This window comes from Saccopteryx bilineata, chromosome 4, assembly GCF_036850765.1.
Source record: "Saccopteryx bilineata isolate mSacBil1 chromosome 4, mSacBil1_pri_phased_curated, whole genome shotgun sequence".
NCBI lineage: Eukaryota > Metazoa > Chordata > Mammalia > Chiroptera > Emballonuridae > Saccopteryx > Saccopteryx bilineata.
Window position 1 is genome coordinate 145,999,784 of NC_089493.1, and position 25,769 is coordinate 146,025,552.

Here is a 25,769-nt window from a genome sequence, read left to right on the forward strand (position 1 = left end):
TACTGACTAAGAGACCCTTGAAGTAGGGGGTCCCACTAACATTGTATTCCCAACCTCAGCTGGCCTAACCCAACAAGTTTGCAATCTGTAGAGGGCTTGGTTGGGTGAGACCAGTCTGTGTCCACACTATAATCTTTCTACAGAAGATTCTGTGGGAAGACCAGGCAGCAGCAAGAAGAGGTGGAATGGCTGAAAAGTGAAAACAAATCTTACAGAATTTGGCAATTTTACCAAACTGCAATCATCCCTAAGCAGGAGGAAGCTGATCCTTACACAAGGTTGGCCCCTCCCACACTACCCAGGCACAGAAAATGCAGACACACACAGCGAAAAGAGCAGTAACTGCAGACAGGTAGACCGCAGCAGGTTACAAACAACAGCTCACACCAACCCAAGAAGATCTAGAACCAACACAGCTGGTAGTGAGTGGCAGATAATACCAACTCTAGACTCAGCTAGCTACAAAAGCAGCATGCCCAATGGAGGAGTCTAGCAGGCACCAAACAGTGTGAAGAATAAATATACCCAACAGAGCAGACTTTGCACAGTATGTAATACACATAATCAAGGTTGACCCTTAGAGTCATCAAGCCTGAAGGAATAACCATACCTGTGAAATGACCAACTGCATTCAATACTCACATACAACAAGAAGAAAAATAGTATCTTCAAGAAGCATTCCTTGCCTGACCTGTGGTGGCGCAGTGGATAAATCGTCCACCTGGAATGCTGAGGTCACCGGTTCAAAACCCTGGGCTTGCCCAGTCAAGGCACATATGGAAGTTGATGCTTCCTGCTTCTCCCCACTTTTTCTCTCTCTCACTCTCTCTCCTCTCTAAAATGAATAAATAAATTAAAAAAAAATTAAAGAAGCATTCCTAGATCAAGAAAAACAAGTGGCGAAGGTCCGTACCACTAATCCCATCTTCCTCAGAAAGATTCACAAAACTTTCAAAGTCAGACAGCACTACTTAATACACAGACAAAATGGGAAGACAAAGAAATGTGACCCAAATAAATCAATAAGAGAAATCCCCAGAGAAAGAACCAAATGAAATGGAAATAACCAAAGTACAAGATGCAGAGTTTAAAATAATGATTTTTAGGATTTCAAAGATCTTAGAGCAACAATAGATGGATATAATTAGCACCAAAATAAAGAGATAGCAAGGATCAAAAAGGACATTGAAATCATAAAAAAGAATTAGTTAAAAATGACAAATATTATATTGATACAATATCAGAAATGGAAATGCATTAGAAGTAATCAACAGCAGTTTGGATGAAGCAGAGGATACAATCAGTGATTTAGAAGACAAGATAAACAGAAGCACAGAAGTAAAGCAACAAAACAAAAAGAGGCACAAAAAGACTAAGGAAACTCATGGAGATTTCTGTGACAACATGAAGAGAAACAACATCTGCATTATAGGGGTTCCTGAAGGAGAAGAGAACAAACAAAGGATAAAGAACCTGTTTAAAGAAATCATAGCTGATAAATTTCCTAAATTGATAAGGAAAAAGTCACACAAGTTCAAGAAGCATAGAGAGTACCAGTAAAGAGAAACCCAAGGAGGTCTACACCAAGACATATCATAATTAAAATGCCAAAGTTAAGAGACAAAGAGTACTAAAAGCTGCAAGAGAAAAGCAATTAATTACCTACAGAGGAGCCCCTATAAGGATGATATATGACTTCTCAACAGAAACACTCGAGGCCAGAAGGAATTGGCAAGAAATATTCAAAGTAATGCAAAACAAGAACCTACAACCATGACTACTTTATTCAGCAAGGCAATCATTTAAAATTGAAGAAGACATAAAAAGCTTCTCAGACAAAAAACAAACAGAAAAAACACTCAAGGAATTCATTACAACCAAACCAGTACTGCAAGAAATGTTAAGGGGCCTGGTATTAAAAGAGCAAAGGAAAAAATAAGAAATCAAGAAAAAGAGAATTGTGGATTTAAAGAATAAAATGGCAATAAATAAGTACATGTCATTAATAAACTTAGCCTGACCAGGCCAGTGGATAGAACATCAAACTGGGACTCAGAGGACCCAGGCTAGAAACTCTGAGGTCATTGGCTTGACTGTGGGTTCATCCAGCTTGACCACGGCTCGACCACTTGAGTGCGAGCTCACCAGCTGAGCGCAGGGTCACTGGTTTGAGCATGAAATCATAGACATGACCCAATGATCACTGGCATGAAGCCCAAGGTCACTAGCTTGAGCCAAAGGTTTCTGGCTTGAATAAGGTGCACTTGTTCTGCTACAGCTCCCTGGTCAAGGCACATCTTAGAGAGCAATCAATAAACAAAATAGGATTCTAAGAAACTACAATAAAGAATTGATGCTGCTCATTTTTCTCCTTCTTGTTTCTCTGTCTCTATCTGTCTCTGTCTCTATCATAAAAAAATAATAATAACTTTAAATGTAAATCACTAAAATGCTCCAATCAAAACACATGGGGTAGCTGCATGGTTAAGAAAAGAGGACCCACCTCAGAACAAAAGATACACATAGACTGAACATGAAGGGATGAAAAAAAGTATTTCATGCAAATGGAAATGAAAAAAAAAAAAAAAAAAGCTAGGTAGCAATACCTATATCTGACAAAGTAGACTTTGAAACAAAGGCTATTGTAAGGAATCAAGAAGGTCAATATATCATGATAAAGGGAGCATTCCAACAGGAGGATATAACCATTATAAATATTTATGTGCCTAATATAGGGGCACTTAAATATATAAAGAAGATTTTGATGGATATAAAGGGAGAGATCAACAGCAATACTATAATAGTAGGAGATTTTAATACTCCACTAACATCAATGGATAGATTCTCCAGACAGAAAATAAACAAAGAAAGAGGCACCTTAAATGACACACTAGATCAACTGGATTTAATTGATATCTTCAGAATATTTCACCGCAAAGCAGCAGAATATACATTCATTTCAATTGCTCATGGGACATTCTCTAGGATAGACCACATGTTAGGACAGAAAGCAAGTCTCAATAAATTTAAGAAGACTGAAATCATATGAAGCATTTCTTCTGATCACAGTGGCATGAAAATAGAAATAAACTACAATAGAAAACTGAAAAACATTCAAACACTTGGAGGTTAAATAGCATGTTATTAAATAACAAATGGGTTAACAATGAGATAAAGGAAGAAATCAAAAATTTCTTTTAAACAAATGAAAATAAACATACAACAACTAAAAATTTATGGGACACAGCAAAAGCAGTCCTGGGAGGGAAGTTCATAGCATAATAGGCATAATTTAAGAAGCAAGAAAAAGCTCAAATAAACAATTTAACTCTGCATCTAAAAGAACTAGAAAAAGAACAACAAATAGAGCCGAGGAAGTAAAAAGAAGGAAATAATAAAGATCAGAGTGAAAATAAATGACACAGATGCTAAAAAAAAAAAAAATACAAAAGATCAATGAAACCAAGAGCTGGTTCTTTGAAAAGGTAAACAAGATTGACATACCATTAACCAGACTTACCAAGAAAAAAAGAGAGAAAACTCAAATAAATAAATTTAGAAATGAGATTGGAGAAATAACAACTGACACTGCAGAATACCAAGGATTGTAAGAAAATACTATGAAGAACTATATGCCAAAAAATTGGAAACCCAGGTAAAATGGGTAAATTCCTAGAAACACACAATTTTCCAAAACTCAATATGGAAGAATCATTAAACCTAAACAGACCAATTAAAACAAATGAAATTGAAATAGTTATCAAAAAACTCTCAGCAGCCCTGGCCAGTTGGTTCAGTGGTAGAGCATCGGCCTGGCATGTGGAAGTACCTGGTTTGATTCCCAGCCAGGGCACACAGGAGAAACACCCATCTGCTTCTCATCCTTCCCCTTTCTTTCTATCTCTCTCCTTCCTCCCGTAGCCAAGGCTCCATTGGAGCAAAGTTGGCCTCAGGTGCTGAGGATGGCTCCATAGCCTTTGCCCATATGCTAGAATCACTCCAATTGCAGAGGAACAATGCTCAGAGAGGCCAAGCTTCACCCCCTGACGGGCATGCCATGTAGATCCTTGTTGGGAGCATGTGGGAGTCTGTCTGTCTGCCTCTTCTCCCCAACCCCCACTTTCGCTTTGGAAAAATACCAATAAATAATAATAATAATAATAATAATAAAGCTCCCATCAAACAAAAGTCCTAACCTGGATGGCTTCACAGGCGAATTTTACCAACATTCAAAGAACTAACATCTAATCTTCTCAAGCTATTTCAAAAAATTCACAAGGAGGGAAGACTTTCAAGCTCATTTTATGACAGAAGCATTATCTTCCTTCCAAAACCATGTAAAGACATTAAAAAGAAAGAAAACTATAGGCCTATATCCCTGATGAATATAGACACTAAAATTCTCAATAAAATATTAGCAAACCAGATCAAGCAATACATGAAAATGATCATACATCATGATCAAGTGGGATTTATTCTGGGGAAGCAAGGCTGATACAATATTAGCAAATCAATCAATGTGATTCATCACATAAACAAAATGAAGGGTAAAAATCACATGATTATATCAATGACGCAGAAAAGCATTTGATAAAATCCAGCACCCATTTATGTTAAAAATGCTCAGGAAAGTGGAAATACAGGGAACATACTTCAACATAATAAAGGCCATATATGACAAACCTACAGCCAACATCATACTCAATGGGAAAAAATTAAGAGCGATTCCCATAAGACCAGGAACATGACAGGGGTGACCCCTTTCACTGCTCTTATCCAACCTAGTTCTGGAAGTCTTAGCCACAACAATCAGACAACAAGAAGAAATAAAAAGCATCCAGATTGGAAAGGAAAAAGTAAAGCTATCATTATTTGCTGATGACATGGTATTGTACATAGAAAACCTGAGAGTCTCTATCATAAAAATCCTAGACCTGATAAATAAATTAGCAAGGTGGCAAAGATATAAAATTAATATTCAGAAATCAGAGGAATTTTTATATGCCAACAATAAACTGTCAGAAAGAGAAATTAAAGAAACAATTCCCTTCACTATTGCAACAAAAAAAAGTAAGTACCTAGAAATAAGTTTAATGAAGGAGGTAAAAGGCTTGTACTTGGACAATTATAAGACATTGAAAAAAGAAATCAAGAAAGATACAAACCAGTGGAAGCATATGCCATGTTCATGGATAGAAAGAATAAACATTATTAAAATGTTTATACTATCCAAAGCAATTAATAGATTCAATGCAATTTTTATCAAAATACCAATAGCATGCTTCAAAGATATAGAAAAAAAATTTCAAAAATTTATATGGAATCAAAAATGAACATGAATAGCTTCAGCAATCTTGAAAATGAAGAATAAAGTTGGAGGCATCACACTTCCTGTTATCAAGTTACACTACAAGGCCATTGTAGTCGAAACAGCTTGGTACTGGCATAAGAACAGGCATACAGATCAATGCAACAGAACAGAGAACTCATAAATAAACCCACACCTTTATGGACAACTAATATTTGACAAAGGAGGTAAGAGCATACAATGGAGTAAAGACAATCTCTTTAAAAAATGGTGCTGGGGAAAATAGACCAGTACATGCAAAAAAATGAAATGAGACCACCAACTTAACACCATTCACAAAGATAAACTCAAAATAAAAGACGTAAATGTAAGTCGTGAAACCACAAACATCTTGTAAGTCAACTCTTTGATATATCTCCTAGCAATATTTTTGCTGATTTATCTCCACAATCATGTGAAATAAAGGACAAAATAAAAAAATGAGACTATATCCAACTAAAAAGTTTTACACAGCAAAAGACACCATGAAAAAAAATAAAATGACAACTCACTCATAGCAGAACATATTTGCCAGTACGTCTGATAAGGAGTTAATAAACAAAACTTATAAAGAACTTCTAAACTCAACACCAGGAAGACAAACAATCCAATTTAAAAACGGGCAAAGGAACCCAATAGACACTTTTCCAAAGAGGACATACAGATGGCCAATAGGCATATGAAAAAATGTTCAACGTCACTAATCAACAGAGAAATGCCAATTAAAACCACAATGAGATACCACCTCACACCTGTCAGAATGGCGCTCATCTACAAAACAACACAGAGTAAGTGCTGGCGAGGATGTGGAGAAAAGGGAACCCTCCTACATTGCTGGTGGGATTGCAGACTGGTGCAGCCACTGTGGAAAACAGTACGGAGATTCCTCAAAAAAATTAAAAATGGAATTGCCTTTTGATCTAGCCATCCCACTTTTAGCAATATATCCCAAGAATACCATATCACTGATTCAAAAGAAGAAATGCACCCCCACTTTTATGGCAGCATTGTTTACAATAGCCAAGATCTGGAAACAGCCCAAGTGTCTGTCAGTGGACAAGTGAATAAAAAAGCAGTGGTGCATATACACAATGGAGTACTACATGGCGATGGCATGGATGGACCTAGAGATTATTATGCTAAGTGAAATTAGCCAGACAGAGAAAGACAAATATCATATGATCTCACTTATATGTGGAATCTAATGAACAAGGTGAACTGAGGAATGGAACAGAGGCAGAGGCGGGGTCACAGGGAGCAGAGGGACAAATGTCAGAGGGAAGGGGATGAGGAGATGGGATTAGAGAAGGTGAAGGGAAGAGTGAAATTATATATACATAACATAAATACAGATAACAGGACAGCAAATCCTAGAGGGAAGGGGGGAATGATTTAAGGGGAAGGGGACAAAAAGGGTGTAGTGTGGCATGTGGTTGGGGAGTGAGGGAGTTATATTGAATGGGACACTTGAATTTAAGTTAACACAATAAATTAAAATTAATTAAAAAAATAAAGAAAAATTTTATAATCAAATTTTAAATAATTTTTTCAAAAATGAACAGGACAGATTGTTATGTTTCAAAGGGAGGCTAGGGAAAGAAGGCATTTGTTTACAAAGAGAATGAATCCAGTGTTTGATTAAGTAGTGATGTCATTACAAGAAGTGATGGTTTTCCCAATGGGAAAAGCGCTGCAGTTTGAGGCACGCTTCTGCCTGGCATTTTTAGTTCAGGTTAGAAAACAAATGACAATAAAGCATCAGTGATTATAAAGTGCAAATCTTAACAAAAATACGAAAAATTAAACTTGAATTAGTGCACGATATTCAGCTGTTCCAGAAGGTACTGCATTACTAAACATACACCCAATGGCCTCAGTGTCAGTCCGCGAAGATCAGATGTGTCAGCAAACAGAACAGGGTTTCTTTTCTGCCCTCAGAGACCTCTCCTCCCTGCGGTGTGATACAGCTTCACTTTCACCAGTGGGGAGATGCTTCTAAGATCTGCGGATCCTCTGACGGGAGACTTTGCTGTGACCCTGTTATCTTTCTGGCATTTATCAGTCCCTTTACAATCCTGCAGGTAGAAGCACTGCACGATTTCGAGGCAGCAAATTCTGATGAACTCACCTTGCAAAGGGTGACGTTGTGTTGGTGGTCCCCTCGGATTCGGAAGCTGACCAGGTAACAGATGAGACTGGTACATGCTACGGGATATTTGGTTTGTCTTGAGGGGTCAGCTGGGACAGTGACTTCCTGAAAGTGTTTCCGTTTTCTGCGATGCTGCCAGGGCAGCTCTGATAAGATTTAAGGGCTTCTAAGCACAGCATGTCACACATTTTAAACTTGGGATGTTATTACATTGCTTATTTTCTGTCCACATAGATGACCATTTTTTATTGTGTATTTATTTTCTAGGGATGTTGTCTGAAATATCAGTTTTCAGGAAATGCAGACACTGTCCCTGTGCACTAAGTGTTCTCTTCAGAAGTAGTTGACTCTGACAAGGAAAGAATATGAGGGGACCTCTGGCCTCAGGCGGGCAATATTCTATGTCTTAATAGGCGCGTGAGCTACACATGTGTGTGCATTTGTCAAAACTCAGCTGAGCTGTACACTGAATGCTCCTTGCATTGCAGTGTTTGACTTCTATCTCAATTCTAAGATCCTTTAAAAAACTTACTCAAGGGGAATAAAAATCACCTGTAAGCATAGTGGTCGGCAAACTCCATTTTGCTCTTCTTCATAAGATCTGTGAACCCCTGAAATGGCATGCAAAATATGTGAATGTGTTTATTAGTGTGTTTTTTCTGGAAAGAAGAGCTATAACTTTCTTAATGTTCTCAAAGAGATATATGATAGTAAAGTCTCTGTTTGTGTTGATGGCTTACTTGTTCCAAATTTTGTTACTTTCCTTGATAATAATACACTTACCAAGAAGATCAGGTGCTGGGTCACACAAACTAGAGTGTCTACAATGACAAAATTAAAATACAAATTAAAAATAAAAATAATAATACATATTTCAGAACACCAAATATTTAAAAATTAAAAACTACATTTCTAAATCATTAATGGAATAAATAAATCATAGTAACTTAAAAAATATTTCACAGTGACCATTAATTTCTAAGTTTTCAGAAGATAAAATAGGACCAAATTAAATACAAAGTACATAGATGGAAAGAAATAGAAAGAATGAAATCACAGGTAGATGCAATAAAAAATCACCCAGTAAAATAAAATGAATAAAGCCGATTATTTTTGAAGAGATTAATAAAATTGTTGAAACCTGGGTAATACTCTTTAAAGAAACAAACAAAAGAAATGACAATCTACAAATTACCAAAATCAGGCAAAGTCATCTGGTTATCTCTAAAACCTCATTTTAAATTTACAAAGTCTATGTAAAATATAAACTTATAAAACATTTTATAAAAATATAAACTTTTTCTTTTTTGCATTAACATGATATCTTTTAAAGAAATTAAGGAGAAGAGGCCTTTACCAATTTCTGTAGTGCAGGTCTGGCAATAATTCCTCTCAGCTTTTGTTTATCTGAAAATTTTATTCATTTTCATTTTAACTATAATTTTCCTAAAGAAAGAATTCTGAGTTAACCTCCTTTCCTTCCACTCTTTAAAATTACTGTTCCATTATTTCCAGTCTCTACTGTTTATATAACAGCTAATGCTGTGACTATTTCCTTGACTGACTTTAAGAACATCTTTTTGTCACATTTTCATCATTTCAACTAGAATGTGCTTAGGTCTTGTTTTTCTCACAGTTTTTATATGTGACAGTCACTGAACTGCTTGGACATATATCCTGATATTTTTCACTATAATGGAAAGGCTGTCAACTGTTAGTTCTTGTTTCCCATTCTTCTCTTTTTTTCTGTCTATAATTATTCATATGTTTCACTTTTTTACATATAGGACTTTCCTTCTTTGTTCAATATTTATTTCTGTTTGGAACTATAGTTGAATAATTTCTGTTGCCCTGTATTCAAGGACAGTGACCCTTTCTTCTACCACTTTGAATCTGTAGTTAAGCTTATCTTGTGACTTTTTCAGTTAGGATGATATCCACATAGTTCCAGAATTTCAATGTTCTTTTTTTAAAATACAGTTTTTATTTCTTTAATGAAGTCTTTTATTTGTTCTCATTATAATTTTCTTTTAGTTAACCCTTTGAGTAGTGAGTTTTTTTCATGCTCACTGACCCCAGGAGTGAGTTTTTTTTCAAAAAATGAAATTAGTTCCAGTTACAGTTTTATTAACTTAAAATCATGTTTGTTTGATAACCAACTTATAGAAACAAGCAGAACACACATTTGCCTTTTTTTTAATGTTGACTTACAAATTTTTATTTTTTATTTATTTATTTTTTTTAAGTGGCAAGCTTATATTTATTTTATTATTTATATATTTGTAAGGCTTTATAAACCCTCCCTACACTCTTTTTTATAAAAAATAAATTTTTATTAATGTTAATGGGATGACAATAATTCAGGGTACATATATTCAAAGAAAACATGTCTAGGTTATCTTCTCATTAAATTATGTTGCATACCCCTCGCCCAGAGTCAGATTGTCCTCTGTCACCCTCTATCTAGTTTTCTCTGTGCCCCTCCCCCTCCCCCTAAATCTCTCCCTCCCTCCCTCCTGCATCCTCCCTCCCCCCACCCCTGGTAACCACCACACTCTTGTCCATGTCTCTTAGTCTCGTTTTTATGTTCCACCAATGTATGGAATCATGTACTTCTTGTTTTTTTCTGATTTACTTATTTCACTTCGTATCATGTTATCAAGATCCCATCATTTTGCTGTAGATGATCTGATGTCATCATTTCTTATGGCTGAGTAGTATTCCATAGTGTATATGTGCCACATCTTCTTTATCCAGTCTTCAATTGAAGGGCTCTTTAGTTGTTTCCATGTCTTGGCCACTGTGAACAATGCTGCAATGAACATGGAGCTACATGTGTCTTTACGTATCAATGTTTCTGAGGTTTTGGGATTGCTGGGTCATAAGGTAGTTCTGTTTGCAGTTTTTTGAGGAACCACCATACTTTCCTCCATAGTGGTTGTACTACTTTACATTCCCACCAACAGTGTATGAGGGTTCCTTTTTCTCCGCAGCCTCTCCAACATTTGTTATTACCCGTCTTGTTGATAATAGCTAATCTAACAGGGGTGAGGTGGTATCTCATTGTAGTCTTGATCTGCATTTCTCCAGTAACTAATGAAGCTGAGCATCTTTTCATATATCTGTTGGCCATTTGTATTTCTTCCTGGGAGAAGTGTCTGTTCATGTCCTCTTCCCATTTTTTTATTGGATTGTTTGTTTGTTTGTTGTTGAGTTTTATGAGTTCTTTGTAAATTTTGGATATTAGGCCCTTATCTGAGCTGTCGTTTGAAAATATCAGTTCCCATTTAGTTGGCTGTCTGTTTATTTTGATATCAGTTTCTCTTGCTGAGCAAAAACTTTTAATTCTGATGTAGTCCCATTCATTTATCTTTGCCTTCACTTCTCTTGCCATTGGAGTCAAGTTCATAAAATGTTCTTTGAAACCCAGATCCATGAGTTTAGTACCTATGTCTTCTTCTATGTACTTTATTGTTTCAGATCTTATATTTAGGTCTTTGATCCATTTTGAATTAATTTTAGTACACGGGGACAGGCTGTAGTCAAGTTTCATTCTTTTGCATGTGGCTTTCCAGTTTTCCCAACACCATTTGTTGAAGAGGCTTTCTTTTCTCCATGTTGTGTTGTTGGCCCCTTTATCAAAGATTATTTGACCATATATATGTGGTTTTATTTCTGGGCTTTCTATTCTGTTCCATTGGTCTGAGTGTCTATTTTTCTGCCAATACCATGCAGTTTTGATTATTGTGGCCCTATAATATAGTTTAAAGTCAGGTATTGTAATGCCCCCAGCTTCATTCTTTTTCCTTAGGATTGCTTTGGCTATTCGGGGTTTTTTATAGTTCCATATAAATCTGATGATTTTTTGTTCCATTTCTTTAAAAAATGTCATAGGAATTTTGATGGGAATTGCATTAAATTTATATATTACTTTGGGTAATATGGCAATTTTAATTATATTTATTCTTCCTATCCAAGAACAAGGAATATTTTTCCATCTCATTGTGTCTTTTTCTATTTCTCTTAGCAATGCCTTGTAGTTTTCTTTATATAGGTCCTTTACATTCTTTGTTATGTTTATTCCTAGGTATTTTATTTTTTTTGTTGCAATCGTGAAGGGGATTATTTTTTTGAGTTCATTTTCTAATATTTCATTGTTGGCATATAGAAAGGCTATGGACTTCTGTATGTTAATTTTGTATCCTGCGACCTTACTGTATTGGTTTATTGTTTCTAGTAATCTTTTTGTGGAGTCCTTTGGGTTTTCGATGTATAGGATCAAATCATCAGCAAAAAGTGATACCTTTACTTCTTCTTTTCCGATATGGATGCCTTTTATTTCTTTGTCTTGTCTGATTGCTCTGGCCAGAACTTCTAGCACCACGTTAAATAAGAGTGGAGAGAGTGGACACCCTTGTCGTGTGCCTGATTTAAGGTGGAAACTCCTCAGTTTTACGCCATTTAATATGATGTTGGCTGATGGTTTATCATATATGGCCTTTATTATGTTGAGATATTTTCCTTCTATACCCATTTTGTTGAGAGTCTTAAAGATAAAATTGTGTTGTATTTTATTGAAAGCCTTTTCTGCATCTATTGATAAGATCATGTGGTTTTTGTTCTTTGTTTTGTTGATATGGTGTATTACGTTAACTGTTTTACGTATGTTGAACCATCCTTGAGATTCTGGGATGAATCCCACTTGATCATGATGTATTATTTTTTTAATATGTTGTTGTATTCGATTTGCCAGTATTTTGTTTAGTATTTTAGCACCTGTATTCATTAGAGATATTGGTCTGTAGTTTTCTTTTTTTGTGCCATCCTTGCCAGGTTTTGGTATGAGGGTTATGTTGGCCTCATAAAATGTGTTTGTAAGTATTGCTTCTTCTTCAATTTTTTGGAAGACTTTGAGTAGAAGAGGAACCAAGTCTTCTTTGAATGTTTGATAGAATTCACTAGTATAACCATCTGGGCCTGGACTTTTATTTTTGGGGAGGTTTTTAATAGTTTTTTCTATTTCCTCCCTGCTGATTGGTCTGTTTAGGCTTTCTGCTTCTTCATGACTCAGTCTAGGAAGGTTGTATTGTTCTAGGAATTTATCCATTTCTTCTAGATTATTGTATTTGGTGGCATATAGTTTTTTATAGTATTCTACAATAATTTTTTGTATATCTATGATGTCTGTGGTGATCTCTCCTCTTTCATTTTGGATTTTATTTATTTGAGTCCTGTGTCTTTTTTCCTTGGTGAGTCTTGCCAAGGGTTTGTCAATTTTGTTGATCTTTTCAAAGAACCAGCTCCTTGTTTTATTGATTTTTTCTATAGTTTTTCTGTTCTCTATTTCGTTTATTTCTGCTCTGATTTTTATTATCTCCTTTCTTCGGCTGGTTTTGGGTTGTCTTTGTTCTTCTTTTTCTAGTTCCTTAAGGTGTGAAGTTAAGTGGTTTACTTCGGCTCTCTCTTGCTTGTTCATATAGGCCTGAAGTGATATGAACTTTCCTCTTATTACAGCTTTTGCTGCATCCCAGAGATTCTGATATGTCGTATTTTCATTTTCATTTGTCTGTATATATCTTTTGATCTCTGTGCTTATTTCTTCTTTGACCTATTCATTTTTTAGAAGTATGTTGTTTAGTTTCCACAATTTTGTGGGTTTTTCCCCCTTTTTTTTTACAGTTGAATTGTAGTTTCAAGGCTTTATGATCGGAGAATATGCTTGGCACAATTTCAATTTTTTTAAATTTGCTGATATTGTCTTTGTGGCCCAACATATGGTCAATTCTTGAGAATGTTCCATGTACACTAGAGAAAAATGTATACTCTGTCGCTTTGGGATGAAGTGTCCTGTAGATGTCTATCATATCCAGTTGTTCTAGTATTTCATTTAAGGCCACTATATCTTTATTGATTCTCTGTTTGGATGACCGATCTAGAGCCGTCAGCGGTGTATTGAGGTCTCCAAGTATGATTGTATTTTTGTCAGTTTTTGTTTTAAGGTCAATAAGTAGCTGTCTTATATATTTTGGTGCTCCTTGGTTTGGTGCATATATATTAAGGATTGTTATGTCTTCTTGATTCAGTGTCCCCTTAATCATTATGAAATGGCCATTTTTGTCTCAGAGTACTTTTTCTGTCTTGTAGTCAGCATTATTAAATATGAGTATTGCTACACCTGCTTTTTTTTGGGTGTTGTTTGCTTGGAGTATTGTTTTCCAGCCTTTCACTTTGAATTTGTTTTTATCCTTGTTGCTTAGATGAGTTTCTTGTAGGCAGCATATAGTTGGATTTTCTTTTTTAATCCATTCTGCTACTCTGTGTCTTTTTATTGGTAAGTTTAATCCATTTACATCTAGTGTAATTATTGACACTTGTGGGTTCCCTATTGCCATTTTATAAATTGCTTTCTGTTAGTTTTGTATCTTGTTTGATTCTTCTCTTTTGTTTTTCTATCGTTTGTTTTTGTTTGTTTGTATTCCATACTTCTTTCCTCTGTTGCTACCTTTTTTAAGTCAAGTGTTTTTGTGGTGTTTTTTTCAAGGGTAGTTACCATTAAGTAATGAAAAGGGTACCTACCATATTCATTGTAGTACCCTTTCTTGTGAGTATTTCTGCGCTTCATCGTCCTTTGCTACTGTTAATCTTTATCCTTTCTCCCCCTTTTTTTTTTCTTTTGTTGTCACAGTTTAAGTTTGGTTTTATTGTTTTCTTGGTGGAGCTGTTACTTGTGGTTATGTTTTCTTTTGTTCTTTGAATCTGGTTGGAAAACCCCCTTTAGTATTTCCTGGAGTGGGGGCTTTCTGATGATAAATTCTCTCATCTTTTCTGTATTTGTGAATATTTTTATATCTCCTTCGTACTTGAAGGATAGCTTTGATGGGTATAGTATTCTTGGCTGAAAGTTCCTCTCTTTCAGGACTTTAAATATTGGGGTCCACTCTCTTCTAGCTTGTAGAGTTTCTGCTGAGAAATCTGATGATAATCTAATAGGCCTTCCTTTATATGTTGTACTCTTCTTTTCCCAGGCTGCCTTGAGAATTTTTTCTTTGTCATTGGTTTGTGTCATCTTCATTATATGTGCCTTGGAGTGGGTTTCTTGTGGTTAAGAAAACTTGGTGTTCTGTTTGCTTCTTGAATTTGAGGCTTTAATTCTTTCCACAGGCTTGGGAAGTTCTCATCTATTATTTGTTTGAGTATATTCTCCATTCCATTTTCTTTCTCTTCTCCCTCTGATATACCTATTATTCTTATGTTATTCTTTCTGATGGAGTCAGACAATTCCTGTAGGGCTTTCTCGTTTTTTATTATTTTTGAGTCTCTTTCTTCTTCTCTCTGTTGTGCCTCAAGTTGCTTGTCTTCTATTTCACTGATCCTGTCTTCTATCTGGGCTGTTCTATTAGCTAAGCTTGTTACCTCATTTTTCAGCTCTTGAATTGAGTTTTTCATCTCTGTTTGATTTGTTTTTATAGTTTCAATTTCCTTGGTAATATATTCTTTGTGATCGTTGAGTTGTTTTCTGATCTCCCTATATTGCCTTTCTGTGTTTTCTTGTATATCTCTGAGTATTTTTAAGATTTCTATTTTAAATTCTCTGTCATTTGGCTCCAAGGCTTCCAATATGTTAAATCTTTTCTCCATAGATTTTTCCACATCTATTTGTGTTACCTCTCTATCTTTTGTATCCATAATGTTCGATTTCCTTTTTCTTATTGGCATCTGAAGGTGGTCTTGATGATAGTGTTAATTGGAATTAATAAAAAATAAAAAGAAAAAAAAGAAAAAAGAAAAACACTCCACAAAAAAAAGTAATAATTTATTATTTCCCCCTTTTTTCTTTCTTCTCTTCCCCTCCTCTCACCTCCTTAGGGAAATATCATGGTGACCTGTGAATTATATTATGCTAAATGGAACAAAAACTGCCTATAATGGAGGGCCTAATTTGGGGTGAAGAGTTCAAGGGGCAAAAAAGGGAGTAGGGACCTACTAAATACAAAAAAAAAAGGGGGGGGGAGAAAATCTTAGACAAGCATAAAATGATTTGCTTGTAAGTGATGGTCGACTAAGAGATATAATGAGAGGGATGAGAGGGAAACAGAAAAAAGGAGAGAAAAAACAATAATTAAAAAAGAAAAAAAGAAAAAGAAAAAGAATAAGTAAAAATCTGTTGTATTAAGTGGAGCAAAGACTAAATACAATGGAGACTTTGGGTTGGGAGGAATGCTAGTGAGTTAAAAAGCAATGTAAAAAGTACCCAAAATGCCACAAAAACAAACAAATAGAGGAAAACCAAGAAGAAAAGCAGAAGAAGAAAAAAAAAGAACAACAACAACAACAAAAACCCCACAAAAACTTGAGTCCCAAATTAAATAATTTGTTCGTGATTGAGGCTTAAGTGGGAGGAAAAGTAAAAGGAGAAAAGAAGAAATGAATAGAAAGGAAAAAATAAGAGTAAGAGATAAATGAAGGAAGAAAAAAAAGGAAAGGAAAAAAAAACAAAAGGGGAGAGAGTGAGAGTTAAGGGTTTTGGAGTGTAACCCTAAAGGAGAGTTAGGATGAAGAAAAGAAATAAAATGTAACACTCATGGGTAGTGTAGTTCAAGAAAAGGGTAGCATAAGATGGGCAGAGAGTAAAAGGACCGAGGTGGAAGAAATAGAAATAATAATAAAGGCAATAAGATAGAAGAAAGAAACAACAACAACAAAGAATTAGTGGAACAAGTTATAAAGTCTGTGGATTTTTCTTGATTTTGAGAGGTTAACTTCTTCCTTTTTTCTTTTCTCCCCCTCTTCCTGGTCGGTGACTCTGTACCCCAGGTTCTGCCCCTGTGTCACTCTTAGGTAGGAATTTGCAGTTGATGGTATTCTATGGCAATGTCATATAATTGGCTTTAGTCTCACTGGTAGTCAAGGCTTGTTGGCGTTTGCAAAGTCCAACAATGAGAGAGTTTGCTTTCCTGGAGTCTCTTTCCTAGTCTCCCCTTCCTGAATTAGCAGCCTGGTGATCCAGCTATGAGGCTGCCACTGCTTCTGTCTGGGGAGTAAGAGGCTCAAAGAGCTGGGAAATCCCCACTCTATCCTCACTCAGCGCAAGGCTCTGGGTAAGGCTCTGGCAGTCAGAGCCTCCAGCGTAATCAGGTGGGGCTGGGAGTCAATTGTTGTCAAGGTGACTGTTCAGCGCCTATCATTCAGTTGGACCACTCAACCCAGGCTTTCCACACTTGGTAGCCTGTTTTGGCTGGGAAGAAGAAGCACTAGTCGCTGTTTGCTTTATGGATCTTAATATCTGCCAAGTCCCTCTTGTTAGGTATATCCCTGAATATGGAGGCTCTGTCAATCAGAAGTTGCCCCCACCCCTTTAGCGAAAGGCACTGAAAAATATCACACCTCTTGTCTTGGATCACTGTACTGGGAGAGATCTTATCAATTAGAGCCCCATGGGTGCGTAGATTTCATGGGTTAAGCTAATTTCAGTGATTGGATCTGCAGCTGTGCTCCAGAAAGTATTTCAGGCTGTCTGCGCGCCCCTCCCCCCAGCGCTTGATTGTTAGCTTGAATGGCTGGGTGAGGTGCCCTGCCCACAGAGAGAATCTCCTGACTAGGAAAGACAGCCTTGGCGCCCCTCCTGGACCGCGGCTGGGGGGGGGGGGGCGCACGCGCGCGCGCATGTGCGCGCGGTTTCTCAGCACACCAGTGGACGGGGACCGTGGCACGGGGCGCGCGCGGGGTTTCTCCGCATGCCGGTGTCCGGGGACCGTGGCACGGGGCGCGAGCGCGGTTTCTCAGCATGCCAGTGGACAGGGACCGCGGCACGGGGCGCGTGCGGTTTCTCAGCACGCCAGTGGACGGGGACCATGGCACGGGGCGCGTGCGTGGTATCTCAGGGTATGCTGGGGCGGCCGCCAGCGCCCAGGCTGCCATCCCCGAGTGTGGGCGGGCAGCTGCACGTGTGGGTTGACTCACCACAGGTGTACTCTCTCCTCAGCAACAGTCCTTTTGCTTTCAGTGTGTGTGTGGAACTCCGGAATGCTCCGAGGATAAATTTCTCTGTTTCTAGTTGATAAATTTGTTGAGATTTTGGGGAGATCTGTCGGACGCGCTGCTCATGGCGCCATTTCTGTTGACTTACACATTTTTAAAATAAAAATTTTTGTATGATCATACTCCGGATAGTCAGGAGACACAAGGATGTATTGAATACATGAACATTCGTACTACTTAAAGAGTAATTAAAACACATGAACATATTTATAATAGCTGCTTAATATTTCTTACTGCTCCCAAAGTGAGGCCACCAGGACACATTTTTGTTGATTGCTTTTTATCATTTGGTCACATTTTCCTGTTTTTTTCTCACCTCTAAAATTTTTCTTTTAATTTTTTAAATTACTTTTTCTCTCTTTCTTTCTTTCTTTCTTTCTTTCTTTCTTTCTTTCTTTTCTCTCTTTCTTTCTTTTACTAAATGTGGCCACCCTGTGTGTCATCATTTTTACTTAACGATGTACAGAAACCCTTACATTGATCTGTTGCACACACATGCACACAAGTATTGAATACATCTATTTACCTTTGAGGAGAATCATATATAAACAAATATAACTAATTCACTCAGCAAACATCTGGGCCACAAAGATCAATCAAGCATAGTCTCAGTACACTAGGAACTCCTAGCAGTGTCTAGTAAAAGAACAATTAGTGAATAGGACACATTTTGGGTAGGAAGTGCTATGAAAGAGGGAAGCACAAGGTGTTGTTACTAGAAAGTAGTTGGAGGCATGTCCACAATGACTTCCTGAGTGAGGAAGCTCCCTAAGGAGATAATGCCTGAGCTGAGCCTGAAATGATGAAGAGGAGTTAGTCAGAAAACTAGAACACACAGGGGTCAAGACAGGAAAAACTGTGAGTTAATCTGCAGGATTGAATTGCAGAATCCTAGGTACAGAGGAGCTGAAGATGAGAAAGGCTGGGAGGCAGTGGCCACATCAAAGACAGTCTCATAGCTTCAGAATTCCAGACTTTATCTTTAGATGAAAGGTATGTTTGATGGATTGTGGAATAGCAGTCTATAAAAATACCCTAGAACAGATTGAATGTCTTGGGTTAGAGGGAAAAAAATGAGAGAGACACAGAAGAAACTCAGGAATTCAGAGAGGAAACCATGCTTCATAGAGGAGATGCTGAGTTCAGGAGAGATATGCCATTCAGTAGCTGAGGGAGAGAACATAAACCTGAACTGGGCACAGAGGCAAACAAACTTGCTGGAGTATCAGCCCCTGAAAGCAGCCAGTAGCACTCTGTGCTACAGTGTGTGAATGGAGTCGAACAGATATAGGCAGATTGATGAACCAACATCTCTCCATCTGTTTGCAGTGGTTCTCTGTGGACCCCATTGTCCCAGACCACACTTAATGTTTTCTACCAATTCTGGCCTGACAACTAACTGGCGTTATTGAGGATTTATTTGGAGAAAAGCAGTGGGAGACAAAAGAGAAGACCAACATCATAGCACTACATCATGCCTGTTTGGAAAAATGAGTCATCTCAGAATCCTAAGGTGGCCGCTGTTTCATGTGGTCTGATCTATGGTAGAGGACCTTCTGTGCACTGTTTTCACAGAGCGGATGTGAGACACCCTCACAATGATGTATGAGAGATAGCCTCACCCTCACCAATGGGAAGTCTGACCTGGCTGACTGAGCCATGCCACATGGTGGGAAACTGTTCTCAGCAGTGGCTCCAGGCTGCCCTGGAGGAGAGTTCAGTGCACGCAGCCATGCTGTCGCTGTTCCAAACACGAGCTCTGGCAATCCTTGGTGCTTGTAAGTGGTTTTCCTCTTCTAATTCCTTCTGACAGACATACTCTAGTTCTGTAATTAAAAAAATTCTAAGTTTTAGGTTCATTTATTCTCTTCCTTTTCTTATTCAGTGTGTGTCTATGGTGCAGGTCATCTAGAGCAACTTCAACCTTCAAGTACTAAAAAACTGTCAAAAACAGCCCGCCTGGAATGTGTGATGTCTGATGTGACAATTTCTACAATGTCTATATATTGGTATCAAGAAAGATCTGGACAAGCCATGCAGTACCTGCTGCACATTTCATCTGACAACATTGTCAAAACAGAATCAGGCATTACATTAGGCAAATTTGAGGTAGACAAGATATCTGAAACTTCTACATCTACCCTTACTATTCACAATGTAGGGAAACAAGACTCAGCCACCTACTATTGTGCCTTCTGGGAGATGCACAGTGGAGGCATCAGATCCATCTCATTCAACAAATACTCACTGGTTCTTCATTCACTGGTATGTACTGGGAAAGCTCAGTTCACCTGTATTCTTTTGTACAGGTTTCTAGATGCATGTTCATGTAGATAATTCTATGTAGAACTTCCAAATTCTATATTTTTAAGTGTAAGTTTTGCATAAATATTTACATATGACCAGCCTCAATTTTTCTGTGATATACTATCTCCCCAACTGTCCTAATTTGGAAACTCAAGTTGTTTCTCCCCCATCACTCTATTTGATTTTTTGCCAAGATATATACACCACTTTATTTCTGTGACTTTTGTACTGGTCAATTTGCATTACAGTTTTTTCTGATACAACTATCTCCTTTGGAAAAAATGGATATTAGATTAAATACTATTCATTTTCAGAGAGGCTAAATGTAACAAACACAGCATGATCTAAACACAGGTGGGAAGACAACAATGATAACATATCCAGTGCATACCCTGCCGTAGGAATATTTAATTTTGCAGAAAACTTTATAAACACTGCTACTTATTGAGTCCAAATCAAAGTCTACTTTAGATTGGTGTTTGAGGAGTAGTTGATTTTCTGGCTTAAGTTTCATTCATCTAACAATTAACACTTGACTGACTGCTCTAAGGCTGACATGGACCATAGCAGAAATTACAGCTCTCACATGTCCTGTCAAGGTTGCAGGTTGCTTCTGTAGAGCCTTTTCCTGATGCTAGGCTGCCATTTACCAGTGAAATGACAGACCTTAACTAAAAAATATCACACGGTTATAAATCTCTTATGACTTCCAATTATATCTAGCTTAACTTGTAGTTGTCAATTCATTATTGTTGTTTTGCCCTGACATAACAAATATGATCTTTGTTTTCTTCTAATGCAATTTTACTTGTGTAAAATGGAGGAAAGTTTATTTGTGCTGGTTCAAAGAGTTGAAGGATAGATGATTCAGATATTTGTCTTCTCAAATAGTCCTTATACTTTTTGATTCTTTGATAGTTCAACATTTTTCTGGCTACACATGTGGTTTAGCAAAGTGGTTATGACCTTGACCTCTTGTGTCGTAGAGACCAAGTCTGATATGGGCTCTGACATTAGATGTAGGGAAAGTACAGTAGCTTCTCTAAACCATTTCCTCAGCACTAAAAGTCCTTCTTTTACCTCATAGGTGGTTGTGAAGGTTCTGGAGGTAATTCATATTAAAGGGTTGGCCCATTGTTTGAAACATTGTGAAAGCTCAGTAATGATAGCTGATAAAAAAAAATATATATATATATATATTGATATAACCACTACCACACAAATACATAGAATAACACACACACATTTATATGTCCACAGCTTTTTGCCCCATAACTGTCATAGTGTGAATGCCTATTTCAATTTAGTTAAAGAGAGATTAGCTAAACCTTGCCAGGTAGCTTAGCTGGTTAGAGCATCCTTCCAATATGCTAAGGTTGCAGGTTTGAACCCTGGTGTAGGTGTATAAAAGAATCAACCAATGAATGCTTAAATAAATGAAACAAGAAATTAACGTTTTTCTCTCCCTTTTCCCCCTCTCTCTTTTAAAATCAATAAAAAAAATTTTTAAATGATTATCTAAATATGAAGAAACTCTCATGTATATTTATCCCAAATCAATTTAAATATGTTTTCAAATACGATTCCATAGTAGCACTGACTTATACACAGCTGGAGAGGACAGTGGCCTTGTGCATGCAGCAAACCTCCCTTATTCAGGGAAACAAGTCCATATTTGGAGTTATTTACTCCTCCTGACCTTCTCCTGTTGGCTAAGATGAGCTCCAACAAGGACACTTTAGCCACACACACCAGAGGTAAACCAGTCTTGTCCTAAGTAACATTTGTTAATTTAGTGGTTGTTCATATTGCTGATTCATACAAACAGTAGCAATTTGTTAGAATGTATAGTACTAACTGTAGTAGAGATTTAATTAATATTTGTTGAAGTGAGAATAATATTCCGATTAAGGCTGAATTTCTCACATTACCTAGCAAGTGGGGATTTGTATAGATTGATGCCCATAATATCCTGATAATTTGACTTCCTTTATTTTCTTTTACACCTGAATTAGAAGAGACACAATCACTCTGTGTAACAGGGACAACATTATGTTATCTAATTAATGCTGAATAAAATTTAAGAATCTTCAAAATCACTATTTTTGTAGTGAAAATACTCATACTGTGGAAAAAGTGATATCTGTTGCTGAGAAGTCATCTTGTAATTATCATAATTCAAAAACTTATTAGACCACCTGGAAATCAATGTTGTCTGTTTTGTCTTGGGTGCTCTATCATTTCAGCCTGGAGAACGGATTCAGAGCGCAGCCTGGGGAGAAGAATGGGAGCACTTCAGAGTGGTCACCTCTGAAAATTGGTATCCTAGGTGTTCTTTTCAATGCTGTTTTTGTAGTCCCCAAATTATTTATTAGATAACTTTTATTACTTCTGTGTTTCATTTTAAATACTGTATTTTTAAAAGAATTCACCTGTTTCATAATATTAAAAATATCTGTATATTATTGAGCACTCAGTGGTGACGAGTGAAATATGAGGTTTAGAATGGCCTGTAATGGGCTGTATCTTGACCACTTTTTCTTCCCTCTTTTCTAACAACTTTTGTTTCTTTTATAAAACAAAATCTTGTTTTCTCCTCTGAGTCTCTAGATCTGCCCAGTTAGAGACCATGTTAAGCTTGGGGTGCTCAGTGAAGTTTATTGAGCTTGTGTATCTCTGAGTCTCCAGCAGTAGAAATGTGAAGTATTAGAAAGTGACAAAAATACTTGGACTTCTTATTCACTCTGCTTTGACTTTCTCACTCTCTTCACTGGTCTTTGGTCCAGATGCAGATGCAGTAATGAGATTGTCACAAGTAGAATTCTGCACATTGTTGCACATGATCAAAGTTTCCATTGTCAAGGTTGTTCAGCACTTTAATTGCCTGAGAGAATGATCTTGGAGGATGCTAGAAAATTATCCTCACATGATCGGCACCTGGAGAATAAGAAGAATGTAGGTTTTCAGCTAGGATTTTGTACATTCTCTGCTTTTGGGATACAGATTTGTCACTTAGGACACATTAGTGGACACTGAGGAGCACAATATGTAGACTCAGCTGAGTGTTTTCTCTTTTCCCTAAAGATCTACTTTCCACGTTTCTCTATCTTGCTGTGTTCCCTAGGAGGTCAACCCCTACAGTTTACATGAATGGACATCCTTGCTCTCTGATTTCATATAATTTTGGCAAATGAAAGTAGAATTTTAAAGAAATCTTGACTGTTTCACCTGACAAAAGCACTTTTTCTTAGGTCTTAGAATTTCCAAGCCTGTCAATCCAGGACCCTGGGAAGAAAAGCAATTCCCTCCAGTGGGTTAATTGGTATAACAGAAAATGGTTGCTTATACCTCTACCTCTTGGTTCCTAGACATAAGCTTTCTGTCCATGGGGTAGGTGGCACTCTACTGACTACTGGTAGAAGATACATCCAACCCAAGGCCACCTATCACCCTTGACCTCAGTCTTTTTCCACTTACCAGGCTCCTGCTCATCCTTCTACTAACTGCTTCTCAAAAGCAACCAGAGAATGAGGAAGACCATTAACATAGTCCATGATGATCCAATTCATAAGGCCCAGGAGAAGGTAAAGAGCAGTGGAGAGGCCATTTGAAGGAGCAAAAAAAGAAGAAATCAAGTATTCAAATAAGTGGGTTATGTTTGCCTCTAAATGAGTGTAACAAGTTGGGCAGTAGGAAGAAGATTTTATCTAGTTTGTTTCATTTCACTATCCACAAACCCACCAAAAGCTCATCTTAAACAGAACAAACAGGATGAACTGCTTTTCCTTCAGTAACAAAACAGGAAACCAGACAGTGCTGAGAGATTATTATTAAATTCTGCACTTCTCCAGTCAAGGAATTTAATAAAGAGTGCATGTAGGTTATTTGCAATGCTTTTGTTCTTGGGTTAGGTATTTGTTGACTTATTAAGTAAATTATCAACACATAAATGGAATAAAATAAATACCAAGAGATCTATGATTATACTGCTTCATAAATAATTATAGTGCCTTATGAATCAATATTATGATTAATTCAATTCTGTATTCTTGATGTTCTTTAAAAAAATAAATAAATGTAAAGTAGTGAAACAATCCCAGTTATTAAATAACTTAGACTAGAGAAATGCCAGCCACTTTGTATATCAACTAAAATTTACATGCCCACAGTTATAATCGATCTATCTTTTTCTATAATACCTTAATTTATTTTCTGTCCACCTTTAAGTCAATATTTAACTGCTTTAATCACATGCTGATTATTATTCTACTGTAATCATGTTGCATTTACTTTTTAACTTATAAATTAAAGTCACAAAGTAATTACCAAAAATATGTAGTTATATTCTGAAAGTGCTAGAATTAGAATTTGCAGTCTGAGTCAGTAGGTTTCTTTGACTCAGCTTTTCTTTGTTTAAAAGAAAAATAAATAATTGGTTTACATGTAAAAAATTGGCTATACAGTTAATCTATCAAGGAGTTCAGTTTTATATAAAAATAAGTAAACATAATTTAATGTGAGAAAAATATTATAATAACTATTATTTATTGAATATTCCTCATGAACTAAGCAGCAATTTATAGACTTCATGTTCTTTAATCTTAATAGTAATACTGATGAATAACTATTATTATTGTTCTCTCAATTTTATTGATATTTTAGAGATCAGAGTTAAGACCCTGCTAAATGAAGTGACTTGATAATAAGAAACATGTCTTGGAATTGCATCCAGATCTGTCTATTACAAAATCTGTTCTTGATTACAGAGGAATACGCAAAACAAGACAACATTTCTTGAAAAAGACACAGCGGGGAAAATAGAGAATTGAAGCATCCATTCTATGTTTAGTGTTTTGTTTTGCTTTTACCCACAGCATAAGGTTCTATATTTCAGAGACACGTGAAATTATTTACATTGGTACCTACAGTGGTTATACTTAAAGGCAATCTGCAAAATATTCTCTGCAAACAATTTTATTATGCAACCAACTTTTTCTTTTTTACTTTTGGGTTCTAGGAGTTTTTTGATAAGTATAAATAGATAAGCTCACCAGGCGGTGGTGCAGTGGATAGAGCATCAGCCTGAGACATGGAGGACCCCATTTTGGAACCCTGAGGTCACCGGCTTAAGTGTGGGATCACCAGCTTCAGTGCAGGGTCACTGACTTGAGTGTGGGATCATAGACATGACCCCATGGTCGCTGGCTTGAGCCCAAAAGTCACTGACTTGAAGCCTAAATTCACTAGCTTAGGCAAGAGGTCACTGGCTCAGCTGGAACACCCTGTTCTGGTCAAGGTACATATGAGAAAACAATCAATGAACAACTAAGGTGCCACAACAAAGAACTGATGCTTCTCATCTCTCTCCCTTCCTGCCTGTATGTCCCAGCCTGTCTTTCTCTCTCGAAAAAAAAAAAAAAGAATAAATAGATAAGAGAAAAACATGAAGATGGAAACAAACATGGGTTTCTTGATTATTGTTTTGGTTCTCTACTTCCCACTCTTGATCTGCTGGAGAGTACTGACGTGGTATACCAAGGTAGGTGAAACAGAGAGGAAAGGATTTCTATGTCAGTCATGGCAGCTGAATTAAACACTCATGTGAAAAGTTTTTTCAACTTTGTTTGCTGAAGTTCAGATGACCCTTGGTACACTCTTGACCTCACTGGTAACAGCCATAGAGTTGCTCGAAGTGAAACAACATTAGTGATGGGAATGTGAGCATTGGATTGTGGTGGATTGGTAGTGACTGTTCTTAAGCTTGGAGAGAACAGGGTCATAGAGGAGGCAACAAACATATTATAAAATTTCAAAAATGAATAAAGGATTTTTGGGTACATTTTAGATACCTCTATATAGAATATTAATTTGACTTAACTGTGTGCAGTTCAGAAATTTGTGATAGAGTATCCTTTTTTACCTTTCTTA

The 25,769-nt window shown here is 36.8% G+C and overlaps 1 protein-coding gene and 1 gene segment (V, D, J or C); both read left to right on the forward strand.

Moving 5' to 3' along the window:
* The window catches only part of LOC136333261 (T cell receptor gamma constant 1), a 130,244-nt gene that overhangs the window by 52,770 nt on the left and 51,705 nt on the right, over nucleotides 1–25,769 (forward strand). The window lies entirely within an intron of this gene.
* On the forward strand, nucleotides 19,212–23,832 carry LOC136333262 (T cell receptor gamma variable 9-like). The segment is given in 3 exon segments: nucleotides 19,212–19,312; nucleotides 19,420–19,799; nucleotides 23,322–23,832. Coding segments are annotated over 3 exon segments (477 nt in total).